Genomic DNA, 12,654 nt, shown 5'->3' with positions numbered 1-12,654 from the left:
CCGACCTGTAGTTGTCCTGGATCCACATGAGGATATCGTACATCCTCTCTCTGCACACTGGTGATGGATGAGAGACAAAAGCCATCACAGCTCCCAGGAACTCCTGAAGCTGAACTGGAGCCAGCAGGCCAATAATCTTGTGGATGATATCCAGACATATTCTCTGTCTTGCTTCATCCCTGAGAGAACAACAGCAACACCAGAAACACGATTTAGCATGATAAACATTAATATTGAATTATTCATTTACATTTGGTGTTCAAAGGCTAAAGAGGGGAGCGTAAACCCTTGGGACCGTGTGCATCCAAGCATGTCTATGTAAAACAAGGGCATTGTATAGGCTGACAGGTTTCATCAGTTCATAGACTAAAAAAACCTGCCGAAAATGTAGATTGTAGAGTGTGGTCAGGAGTCAGGACCTACCTGTGACCCATCATCTGAATGAAGCCTGTGGTTTTTAGCTGCAGAAATATGTCTGGGATCACGTCAGCTCGGCTCAGCACACACTCCAAACAGTCTGTCTTTAAGATGCCGTGGAACTTTGGCAGCAGGACGAACACACAACTGACAAACCTGAAAGGTAAAGCCTTTGTTTAAGCCTCTGGCAGGGACAAAATTAAATATACATTAAATGACGAACATGATTCATATTATACAGTCGGAATACAAACTCACCCATCCATAAATGGGGGAAAATGCTTTGACACTTTGTTCAAACAAATAATGAACTTGTCCTCCTTGTCTGTTCTTCTCAGATTTTTTATCTTAGTTGCAGCAAGACTGATGATTTGATGTTGCTGAAATGAGAATCAGAACAAAGAGAAAATGTTGTCAGGTTGTGACATTCATGTTATAAATGTAATGAATTGAAAAAAACAAATATAAGAAAATAACACTTCAAATTATTTTCCCAGTTAGATCTTTTCTAGTATGTAAGTTGTTTTGAGTCATCATTCGATAGAAAAAGAAAAAAAAAGAAACTAAGCTCATACATTGTCCATTTCGGTTGTATTCTTCAGGACAAGGCCGATAATTTCAGCAGCAGCAGAGTAGACTTCTTTGTACCGTACAAAGGACAAGTTGTTGGTGAGAGACTGCATGTACCTGTAGGAAAAAAAAGCAACCATAAATGATTTAGCATAAATGTATGGATTTACTGCCACTCTCCATTTCGATTGATGGCCGTTACCTAAAGCTGCAGCTTGCAACTTTAAAAAGTGACAAAATAATTTGTAATAAAAAGGGAAATTAGGGATTCACATTGGACCACATGCTGCCATTTAGCTGCCCTGTGTATTTTACCTCTCAAACTCAATTCCACACGCGGCATCGTAAGCAGGAAGGTTGTTGGCAAGGATGATTCCCAGCAGCTGAAGTCCAACCGAGTTGTCTTTGCTGTTTGAGTCGGTGCCGCGAAATCGCTCGAATATCAGACTAGTAAGAAGAGAGAGAGCCATGGGTTGGTTCATTTCCACTTTGTAAAGAAAAATATTTAATTATGAATGATACAAAATGAAGAATCATCATCATTTTCAAACTCTGCCCCCTCCTTAGATTGACTTAAAGGTGGAGGCTGAAATGTCCAAAAACATTTAAAGACAGGATTATTTTTTCTTGTTTTTCCTAAGGGATGACACACAATTAAAACTGAAAACAGAAGTTCTACTTCTTCCATCAGATTGTCTTGGGGATTTGTCAGAAGGCCTTTTTTTTTTTTTTTAAATACTTTTAAAACATGCATTTATATGTATTTATTATCTATCCATGTTTTAAATACTTTTCATTGAAAATAGCTGGCAACACTGGACTAGGAACAGGGTAACACAGCAGAAGTAGTGAGTAGACTGTGTAGACCGGCAAAGATGCATCCAATCTTGTCTATTTTCTCTTCCAGAGTTACACAATGACAACACACAATGACATTAAAGTGAACTAGTACCACTCGTTTGCCTCAATACAATACGTGTCATTGAGAGTATTACCTGTATGGCACATGAAGACAGTCCTTCCAGCACTCTACCAGAGTGCGAATGATCTCCAGGTTGTGTCGGAAAACAGCCCTCTTGGTGTGAAAGCTGTGCTTCATCAGGAACTCCAACAGTCGGTTTGCAAGCACCTCATCTCTGGGATTACCCTGATACACACCGTACTGTTATGATCGTCCACTGGTGATAATTGGTCATTTCATACGGTAATAAAATGCCAGAATTAAAAAGAAAATGGCTTATTCTCCAAACAATGTGCCACAGATAGATTTTTCAATTAGAATTAACTAAGGTGCAGTGGATTTGTTCGCATATGTTGGAATGTGAACGTAGGTAAGGAAAACACTTTTACAACCTTGGGACTGGTCAGACTTGTCCAAGAGAGCACTGTGACCACGATATCCACCACCATGAAATGGATCCCATTTCCTCCATTATTTCCAGAGACAACGAGCTGCAGGAGCGGCCCCAACCAGTGCTTGGCATATGGTCGAAACACCTGAGGAGACGCAAAGTCCAAAAAATGAATGTACATGGTAGACATGGTATCATCATATATATTTTTTTTTAACTGTAAAGTCTCAGAGAGCATATTAAATCATTCACCTCCTCTGTGTTGATGAGCAGCTTTGAGATGAAGAGTCTGATATTTAGAGGTGTTGCTGGATTTGCAAGTTTTCCATGTAGAAATTTCATCCATGGAGGAAGTTCACTCAACATGTTTCCCTGTTTAATAAACAAAGAAAAAACATTGTGAACATAGAACAGTCAACATTCATATTTATAGATGATCATTTTGATGACAGAAAATATTCCATGTGATCTTATTTGTTTTTTTTCAACAAAAAGAAATTTCAAAAACCTGCTTTGCCCTTTTTCAGTACCACTGACCTGTTCAACTTTGGGAGTGATGTTGTTCCTTTGCATGTGTCCAATAAGACCAGTCATGGTTGCCATGCATTCATGCTGATTCAGCTCATCCATTTCTAGATCCACCATTGCATCCTGGGAAGGATTTGTTTCCTCTGGCTCCTTCATTTTTGGATTAGATTATAGCTTCATAACATATAACTTCATTGTCGTTGCACAGTGGGGAGCATATATGAATACGACAAAATGAAATTAACACACTAAGATATATACATCATGTGCAGCACATAGAGTAAGTAACTGCAGGTATTAAGTGTGGGTGTAAATATGCATTAAAAATCATGTGACTAACTCTTTTTGCCACGGTTCGTCTTTGTCCTTCTGGGTTTTGAGAGCTGAAGGAAAAGCTTTGGACACCGGTGGAGAAATCAAACTGACTCATCTCCTCACTCAAGCTGCTGTCGGCCATGTAAGACTGGGAGGACAGGTAAACTGGTGCTTCTATGGAAACAACGACATTAAAAAGACAAGCGCACATCAACAACAAAAAAATGCTGGTGTGAGTCACTGCAGTTCAATCTTTGTGTCCTCCTCTCTAAGTCAGACCGATCACATCTTATTTCCTTCACTCTGCACAATGTGGGGTTGGGTCAGAGCATGCTGTAAAGTAAAAATGTCATGTGCTGTGTGCCAAAGACCACCAAACTCATAGTTCATACCTCCATTCTCGTCGCCCACTTCTTTTCGAATCATGATGTATTTCTTTTTTCTCTCAAGCGGGACCTACATTGATAAAAAACAGCAAATGAATAAACCATGTCTGGAACTCAAAGACAACTCTTAGACAGACCCATAAAACCTACCTCTATTTCAACTGGAAAGTTATAGGTCCTTTCAACATCAATGATATTTTCCAGAATGAACTGATTCTGTGCAAGACAAGAAAAACAAAGAAAAATGGTGAGTTATTAATCCATCGATCTGTTTCCACTGGTGAGAAAACATGAAAGTCATTCTAAAAGATGAAGGATAAGATTGATTGGATAGATTCAGATTGAAGTGAGTTCGAAACAAATTGTCTGTACCTTCTCCAGTTTCTCACTGAAGAGGAAGCCCTGGTAGAACTTGGCCTCACTGAAGCTGCAGCTGATGACGGCGATGGCACAGTTGTACGCAGCACAGTGATGCTGTCGCCTGAGTTCAAGGAGCTGAGCCTCTCCGGCCATGTTTTCAGTGAAAGCTTCAAAACATGACCTATTGTGAAATTTATAAAATACAAGAGCCATTATTCATTTTACATCACAGTCGTGTCACTTCTAGTATTTCAAGTAGCCAGGAGTCGTACTTGATCAGTGTCTTGGACAACTCATTCCCCTCGGTTTTGTCCGAGCCACAGTACGCTTGATTTATGCGGGATTCCTTGGAGTAAACCTCTTCTTTGGGAAGCCGACAATACAGTAGCTCCATCAGCTTGTAATAGCCGATCTTTTTCAGCAACTGGATCTCAAATGTTGATTCAGTTATCTGAAATTATTACATAAATTAGCTTATTATTGAAAACAACAACAGATTAATAGCAGAAATGTAGGACAAGGACAGCAATAATTTCATAGTTACCAGAGTAAAGCAAATGGATTAATATGGATTATCTGTTTTATATGTTATTAATAATTATCTTTATCTCTTCAAATAAATCCTTGAATATGGGAGCAAACCTTGGTGAAGCGACTGAGCAGAAAAGCAATCATGTCACAGATATTTGCCACAAAGAAGTCGGTCAGGGCTTTGGTGCTGCAGTCAGAGGCCAGAGGCAGCACAACCCTCTCCATCATGGCCTGCAGCATGGAGCTCACCGGCACATCCCCCAGCTGGACCACCCCATACACTGCACAGAGCAGCTGCAGCTGCCGCTCACTGCTGGATCTAATCAAACACCGCAATACACCAAGTTAAATTGTCAGCGTTGTCCATCTTTATACAATCTATATTGTATATGGACCTCTACAACTGCACTTGATAACCGTGATAACTTTATGATGGTCAACCCATCAATTCCTAAATGTGACTAACAAACTTACACGAATGAAAAATAGCTGTGAAGTGAAGGCTTCACTTACCGCTTTGCAAGTCTTATGAAACAGGTTTGGAATTGCTCCTCCATGATGTGTTTTCTGTCTCGACACAGAATCCCTGACATCAGTTTGAGCAGGAGTGGACTCTGAGAAAGCTCCAGGGCATCCAGCAACTACAAGGCAGATATTTTAAGTTTGTTATCTTCATGCAAAATTATAAACGCCAAATCATGTTGAATCAAAGAGAGTTTGGTCTTCACCTGTCTTTACACATTATCTCTAATGCTGACTCTATACGTTACTAAAATTGAATGGTGTCTGCCTGTGGTGAAGCTGTATCACATTTCACCTTTCGAATACAGTCCATGTAGTTGTTGCGGTGGAGCGAGCCTTTAGCAAACTCATCGGACTGCATGGGGAAGTGCGACACCACTAAGGCGTCAAGGGCTTTCTGCAGTTCATCCAGCGGCTCCTCCGGGAGGGTTATGAAGAAGGGCAACACCAACAGGGCCTGACTCTGAACAGACACAGACATCCAAATAAAAAAGCGTATTGTTTCATATTTTCTACTTACTTAAAATTGTTCAGCTAATTGAAGTGATCTAATATACTTTACCCTACTGTACCCTCCCAGTTACCTTGAGATTCAGTTGCAGATTCATGTCAACCAGCAGCACCGTGAAAGTAGAAAACACGGGTCTGAATGCTTCATGGTTTATATTGGAGCAGACCGACGAGTCAATCTGATGTAAAAAAAACAAAAAACATTTAATTATTAAAACTAATTATGACAAACAGTGGGCAAGCTTGCATTTTATTGTTTTTTAAAAATAATGTTGATTCTTATGTTTATGACTCAAGTGTGTTCATTCATTCCTTTACAAGGAGGCTTTGTTTTGCTTGAGGTCATACAGTAGTAACTTCCTCTTCATCATACCTGTAGGAGCTTGGAGAGCAGTAAGAGAGTAGCGGTTTTGCTTTCTGGAGTGGAAGACTGTCCTTCCCACCATGGCTGCAGACTGCTCCACCTTCTGAGCACCTCTTCCACCAGCTGCTTTCCCAGAGTCTTCCTCACAGAGCGCTCTCCAAAGCTGTGGTCCAGCATGCCATTCAGCAACACACTCACCTGAGGAAATAAGAAAACCAGTCATCAAACACTGACTGAAACCAATTTAAACGTGTGAGATAAGATGAGGAAGAGCTACCATGCCGGGATTTTGGGAGGAAGCTCTCATTAGGCGTGGAACTGTGGCATCGCGGCTTCTCAGCAGCTCGGCGTTGATGGTCATTTGGAAGAGGCTGTAGAAGTACTCGCCATGTGAGAAGCTCAGGAAGCTACTGCTGTGGCCTCCAGATATTGGAACAGAGAGCATGATGGTGTTCAACAGCAAGTCCACCAGCTGCTCACTCTGCAGGGAATGAATAATGTACAACATGAGTCAGCAAAGAGTGAAACACTGGTGGTTCTTGGACTTTATGCAGAGGTCTATGTTGTTTTTATGTTTTGCAAACTATGCATTTGTATGACAGTATTAGAGCAACTTAAAGGAAGAAATCTGAGATTATGAGAATTAAGTCATAATATTATGACAATAATTTAGGCAGTGTGTATATTCTCAGAGGATTAATATGAGATGATCAGCCTGTTGCCTGTGTTAAAATAATAACCAATAATAATTTATGATGTGGAGCACCTTGCTAAGTTATACTTTAGTATAGGTTTCACAAATAACAAAATATATTGGCTAACCAGCACCACATTATCATAAGTGTCAGGAGGAGTGTTCAAGAAACTGTGTTTACTCCGGAGAAAGAACCACTCAGACTTGGAGGAAGGGGTTACTTTTGTCACATATTGGGTAGTGGTCGACTGTGAGGTTATCGTTGATTAGATATGTGTGATATTCAAAGAGGTTTTGTAATTTATCAAGAAACAATGGTGAGCATGAGTTATCCTTGCTGCTTATTTACTTATTTTTGTATTCTAATATTATATATTTTTCCCTCATTTAATTACATCTTCAATCTTATAATATGGCTTTTGAAAATCAAACTACATTATAAAATCTCATTTATTTTTTCATATGGCCCTAATACTCTCTCCTACATTGGTAATCTGTCAATAGTCAGTCAACAGCAGATTTTATCAAACCTAAGCAAAGAGTGGAAGCACTGACCTGTTCACTGAGAGAGAAGGAGAGCTGAAGCAGACCATCTGCTACCCTTCTGGTGGTTATGTCCATGGATGGAAGGGCCTTCCTCTCCTCACCTGGTGCTATGCCTTTATACACCGTCATCAGAAGTCGGGACCCAAGAGACTTGGCATAGGCTGGATCCTTTAAGAATGACAAACACACATAAACGTGTGGCGGCTACTTGAACAGAACAAATACTAATATATTCCACCAGTACACAAGTCAAAAACATAGCTTTAGGTCAATACTTTCAATGGTCACGAGAACTGAATGACATGATACATTTGGACAGCATAAAATGTAAGACAAATATTCATCTTATTGTGGGGTTACTCAAGGATAAATACCTCACTGTGCAGGATGGAGCTCAGGAAGCCGGCTTTGTGGATTTGCTTACAGGAAGACAGAAGCATTTCCATCTGGCCATGGAGGCTCCGAGTGCCTAAATGGTAGAGGTCCACAGCGCACAACTCCTCCACACTATAGAGATCATTAAAGAAAGTTTGAAGGAGAGGAAAAACTGATGAGCGCTGTCAATAATGGCAGAAGTATCCATGATGATGGAGGTTTCAGAGAATATGATCAAGTGTAATGTCTCAGTAGAAGACAACAAATATGAGGGGTTTTATTCACTCAAAGTGATAGCAATGAAAGGCGATTTACAGACCTTGTACGTGAGATCTTTGTCCGCAAGCTGGTTTCAAGACGGGTGCGGTACGTTGACTTCAGCAGGGCCTTCAGCAGAGGAACACACACTTCTGGTAGGTTCTTCATTACTTCCACATCGGCCATGTTAAAGCCAACAGCAGATGGCTCACACACCACCAGCGCAGTCAACTCAAAAAATACTTTGCAAAATAAATCTTGCTCCAGAAACTGTGAATGTAAAAGGAAATAGTGAGCAAATAATTTGTTTTTTTTGATTGAGGAAGTCTGAGCATCTTAAACAAATACCTTCCAAAACTCTTGGTCTCCTTTTACAAGAATCATTGTTGCAAACTCCAGCAGGCGAACAATGATGGTGCCCTTGCTGTAGTTGTACTGGTCAACCTCTCTCGGGCTGAAATGAGCGCTCCTCCCGCCATGTGGGAAACAGCTCTCTGCTGCCGCCAGATCATGGGTTGCCAGCTCACTCAAAAAGAAATTTGTTGCTTTCAGAAAACTCGATTCGTCTTTGGAGCCTTGGAAATGAGGTGAAAAAGAAACATTTATAGAGATCACAGCACGGCCAACATGGCATCAAAAGAACAAGACAATTAAAGAATACACTCACATTTACAAGACAAGCAAGAAAATAATATGTTAAAGATTAAAAAGTATGTAATTTATTGCTAGCAACAGCAAATATCAATATCAAAACGGGATGGCTTTCCACAAAATTTTTTCCACATTTCACTGATTTCCAAAGAATATTTCAAGATCTTGCGGAAAAAAATCTGGCATATTTAAGAGTGTATGCAATTTGGTTCAACCTGATTCAATTTAAAAGTAGCTAAAAGTAAGTTAAGAGTATAAAATATGACGTAATGCACAAACAGGACTTACTAAGCATGTGTTGAAGCTTGATGATGTGTAAGTTGATGAAGGTGTTGTAGCAGTCCAGGGAAGCTAGCAGCAGGTCCATCCACTGCAGCGTGGCTCTGACGCTGAAAGGGCCCGTCAGGTCCCTCAGGGTGGGCTGGGAGAGGAGCCCTCCACCCTCGAACCGCAGGATCAGGAAGCTTACGCCGTGATCCTTTAACATGCCATCCAGCCACTGAGATGGAGACGGCTTTGCTGAGTTCAGACATTAACAAAGTCAAATGTAAATTCAGTATAGCAGGATCGATGACAGTGTTCTTTATCCTATAATCACATCTATGGTGATATTGGTTTTCTTTTCATGATGTAGCACTGTGCAGGGTTGCTCACCTGGGAGGAGAGGAACAAACTCATAGAAAAGCTCCATGCATTTGTGGCGACACTCAGCCTGAGGGCGGCCGCATTGTTCCAGAAGCCATAATACCACATCTGACAGAAGAAGCTTTTCATCAGGAGGGAAGCCCCTGGCAAACGAGAGAAATAAGAGGAAAATGATGGGAAAATCTTACATCTATTTGTCTTATCATTAACAGTGCTGACTACTTGATTTAATTTTAAGCTATTCTATCTTGTAATAAAGCCTAAGTTATAATGTAAGTTAACAGATAAACTGGTTATACATGTACACAGAGGACCAACCTTGGGACACGTCTCTTAGCGTTGTGCTGATTGAGACTGGGGGCCTTTTGTTTGATGATTCTTTTGATATGGTCGATGGCACTTCTACACTGCTGCAGTGTACCTGAGGATGGAGGAGTGGCAGAAGCAGCTTCATAATTAATTTGTTAATTTAAAAATTAGTCAACAATTACTGCATAACTTTCCTTTAACTGCAATGGAAGCTCAATTAAAGCATCAGGAAAATGTATAAATGTAATAAACCAGATTTGAAATGCACATATCATTGTCAAAGAAAGGGCTTATTTTGAAGGTTAAACTTTGACAGAAACAATTCAGATATATCACATCAATCCATCTGTCAAAGATTTTGAATCTACTTATCTATAAAGCTGAAGTGGAAAAATGGTTACCCATAGAGCGCTCATCTGAGTGTGCAAGAGCCAGACTTTCGATGAATATGACCAGAACTTCGAAGACAAACTGCTCCACTAAGGATTTTTCCTCCCTGCAGAGACAGAGAGACAGCAGCTCTGAATAATACATTAGAACACCACATCTTTGTAATATGGAGCCATTTCTCTAAAGATCCTGAGCTAAATCAGCCAATCACTAAATATCAGCAGGAATTGAATTAATGGCAAATAAGTCTGGGTTGGATGAAAACTAAGTATCCAAAGTAACAAAACAGGATTGTACCTGAAAATTCTGTAGATGCTGTTGAATGCTAAAGCAGCACCGAGTCTTTTGAACCCGTTGGGGTGGAGTGCCAGGCTGTAGATCCGCTTAAACAGGGACTTCATATTAGTGGGGCTCTTCTCCTGCTGCCTGGGGGTGGTTTGTTTGATTGACCATTTGACAAACTCTTCAATGCAGCAGCCGCAGAAGTCTCGCAGGGTACTGTCCATGGGGTCAACAACACCATCCTGCGCAGAAGACAAACAAACAGGTGAAGCAGAAAAAGGCAGTTAAAAAACCAACAACATGTATACTTCAGATGGTGGAAAAGAAAGTAGGGGTCTCTCAGTCAAAACAATAACAAAAGACAGTTTGGTGGTGTCCTGAAGGAGCGTGAGATCATGAGAGTTATTGCAGTCATTTCTGTCATAGTTAGGATTCCTTCGGTTCTCCTTGTTAAGGAGGTTTATATCGGGAGCCGAGTTGTCCACAGAAGTCTCCTAATAAACCCACTAAATAAATCCAGTAAAAACTCTGAATTAAGCAGCTTTGTGTTAAAAGTCAGTGATTCTCCGATGCTGTTAGGCTGCGAGCTCTGCTCTGATGCATATGTTCGAGAACTAAAATCCTTCATCTGGCTAACATATGTAGTTAAAAATCACAAATATCAAAAAAATGTATTGTAAAAAATGGGAATTATAATTGGATTAAAAAAGTATTTTCATTCTTCTGGTCAGTCGTATTTAGACATCAAGATGAGAAAGTTACAGATTTTACCTTTCATTCATGTTTGAAAGTTGATCCTAAATTATTAAAACAAGTCTTACCAGTATGGACTCCAGAACAGCTACTGTGTCTTGGCTTTCAAACTTCTTGTTGTTAGTGAACCAGTGAATCAGCTGCATGACCAGAGGTTCAAAGAGCTGCCTGGTTACCTGGAAGAAATTTACAAAGATGGAGACATTACTTCACCCTTGGCACATCAGAATCTTCCCCTGTGTGTTTATTAATTTGCTTGTGTGGAACTAAAATGAGAACTAACTAGCACTGTAAACAACGTGCACCAACTATTTACACATGAAGCTACTATGTCGACAAGAATGTCTAACAATTACTTCAGTTTATATATAAATAAACATACAGCAGGTAAAGTACTGCATCAAAATTGAAAATGGTAAAGTCCGTGTCATCACAAAAATTACTTTAAGTATCAGAAATAAAGGTCAATGACGTTGAAAGACATGTTCTCACCTGTGTGAACTGAAGTAAATATCTATGAAGGTACCTACCTGATCGACATCACAGGCCAGACGCAGCAACACAGGAAAAAGCCTCTTGTGGAGCTTGTACATTGGCGACAAACTATTCTTTCCCTCCACCATCTGAGCACTCTTCCCAACCATGTAGACCACCAAGCTGTGGAGCAGCTCACACGCCACTACCTGTGTCAAAGACCAGACCGACTGGATTACAATATTCACTTGCTTCTATTGCATGACGTGTCAGTCTCTATCAGATGTTTGCATCAAATATATTTTGTGAACTGCCTGACTGTGGAAACTGTCTGATTTTAGATGACATACTTTGGTTTGTCTGTCACTCGTGGACAGAGCCAGTTCACTGATGCGAGGCAGAAATGGGTCGAGGTAGATAAGCGGCTTCATATCGGTGAATGGCACCGCAAAACTCAGCCTTTTCTCCGTGTCCCAGGCCACAAATTTCTTCATCATTTCCTCTGATGAGACCACTGAATGCCAAAGCAAAGACATCGGGTCAGCAAAAACAGACAGTGTTTCAAAGGGTTATTGGAACATCATGGACCAAACACACAAAACGTCATTGTACAAAGTAATGAGGAGGACAGCTGTGTTAGTCCTCACCGGTCACAAGGTTCCTGTTCAGCTCTCCTCCCAGGTGGCCGAGCAATTTCACCACCCGCAGCCTCACCATGACAAGAGGAGCATCTTCCTGCAGTCAGATACAAGTAACATGTAAAATACAGTGTGCTCACAAACATAAGGCTACTGCGCTAAGATCAAATCCTGAAGAAATGACTCCTGCAGGAACCACCCAGTCATTTCTGCTTTGTGTAAATCCATGCAGTCATTAGAAAAATTGGTGTTTCTACTGTGCTTGATGGACCTATGTGAATACAGTACATTATCATTGTTACAGTATCTGCAACCAAACTGATCAATGAATAATATCTGAAAGATTTACTTTGACTTAAAGCAGTGTTTTATTTATTTATTTATCTTTACATCATTTTATTTCATGTTGGATAAGCTGAAGTCTGAGGCTGGCCAAACACTTGGGTCTCCTATGCTTCAGTTTTTGCATCCGTTGAGCCCTTACTAAATTAACTTAAATAAAAAATTAAAAAATAAATTTAAACTTACTCCTAAAAACAAGACTGATCCTTTAAAATAAAAAAAATAGTAGTGGACCAAAAACTAGTTTCCAAAATACTGTGATATGTTTTCTGTTACCGTAGAGATCTGATTGGATTTCTTGAGAAGCCTTGTCATCACTTTGCTGTATCCTCGGTCACTTCTTGAAGACAAAGAAGACATCACCTCCCAGTTGCTGTCGTCGTTGTCTGGAGTCAACAACACACAAATCAGACATTAGACCCATCAGCCTATCAAAGCCCTT

General features: G+C 40.3%; 1 protein-coding gene across 1 annotated transcript in view; it reads right to left on the bottom strand.

The window, feature by feature from the left end:
• The window catches only part of prkdc (protein kinase, DNA-activated, catalytic subunit), a 36,286-nt gene that overhangs the window by 15,600 nt on the left and 8,032 nt on the right, over positions 1-12,654 (bottom strand). The window contains exons 22-55 of the mRNA XM_061093912.1: positions 12,489-12,598; positions 11,880-11,967; positions 11,583-11,746; positions 11,289-11,441; positions 10,827-10,934; positions 10,021-10,247; positions 9,735-9,829; positions 9,343-9,445; positions 9,034-9,167; positions 8,668-8,898; positions 8,077-8,303; positions 7,790-7,998; positions 7,470-7,602; positions 7,105-7,263; positions 6,133-6,336; positions 5,865-6,053; positions 5,566-5,670; positions 5,277-5,444; positions 4,973-5,100; positions 4,571-4,778; positions 4,201-4,379; positions 3,941-4,109; positions 3,719-3,784; positions 3,575-3,638; positions 3,208-3,356; positions 2,877-3,017; positions 2,592-2,711; positions 2,341-2,484; positions 1,983-2,134; positions 1,303-1,434; positions 993-1,104; positions 676-797; positions 424-573; positions 6-179 (exon numbers count right to left, since the gene is read on the bottom strand). Coding sequence (XP_060949895.1) covers positions 6-179; positions 424-573; positions 676-797; positions 993-1,104; positions 1,303-1,434; positions 1,983-2,134; positions 2,341-2,484; positions 2,592-2,711; positions 2,877-3,017; positions 3,208-3,356; positions 3,575-3,638; positions 3,719-3,784; positions 3,941-4,109; positions 4,201-4,379; positions 4,571-4,778; positions 4,973-5,100; positions 5,277-5,444; positions 5,566-5,670; positions 5,865-6,053; positions 6,133-6,336; positions 7,105-7,263; positions 7,470-7,602; positions 7,790-7,998; positions 8,077-8,303; positions 8,668-8,898; positions 9,034-9,167; positions 9,343-9,445; positions 9,735-9,829; positions 10,021-10,247; positions 10,827-10,934; positions 11,289-11,441; positions 11,583-11,746; positions 11,880-11,967; positions 12,489-12,598 — 5,017 coding nt within the window. The remainder of the gene's footprint in view (positions 1-5; positions 180-423; positions 574-675; positions 798-992; positions 1,105-1,302; positions 1,435-1,982; positions 2,135-2,340; positions 2,485-2,591; positions 2,712-2,876; positions 3,018-3,207; positions 3,357-3,574; positions 3,639-3,718; positions 3,785-3,940; positions 4,110-4,200; positions 4,380-4,570; positions 4,779-4,972; positions 5,101-5,276; positions 5,445-5,565; positions 5,671-5,864; positions 6,054-6,132; positions 6,337-7,104; positions 7,264-7,469; positions 7,603-7,789; positions 7,999-8,076; positions 8,304-8,667; positions 8,899-9,033; positions 9,168-9,342; positions 9,446-9,734; positions 9,830-10,020; positions 10,248-10,826; positions 10,935-11,288; positions 11,442-11,582; positions 11,747-11,879; positions 11,968-12,488; positions 12,599-12,654) is intronic.

This window comes from Limanda limanda, chromosome 20 (genome assembly GCF_963576545.1).
Source record: "Limanda limanda chromosome 20, fLimLim1.1, whole genome shotgun sequence".
Classification (NCBI taxonomy): domain Eukaryota; kingdom Metazoa; phylum Chordata; class Actinopteri; order Pleuronectiformes; family Pleuronectidae; genus Limanda; species Limanda limanda.
This window is presented reverse-complemented; position numbering and strand designations above follow the sequence as displayed.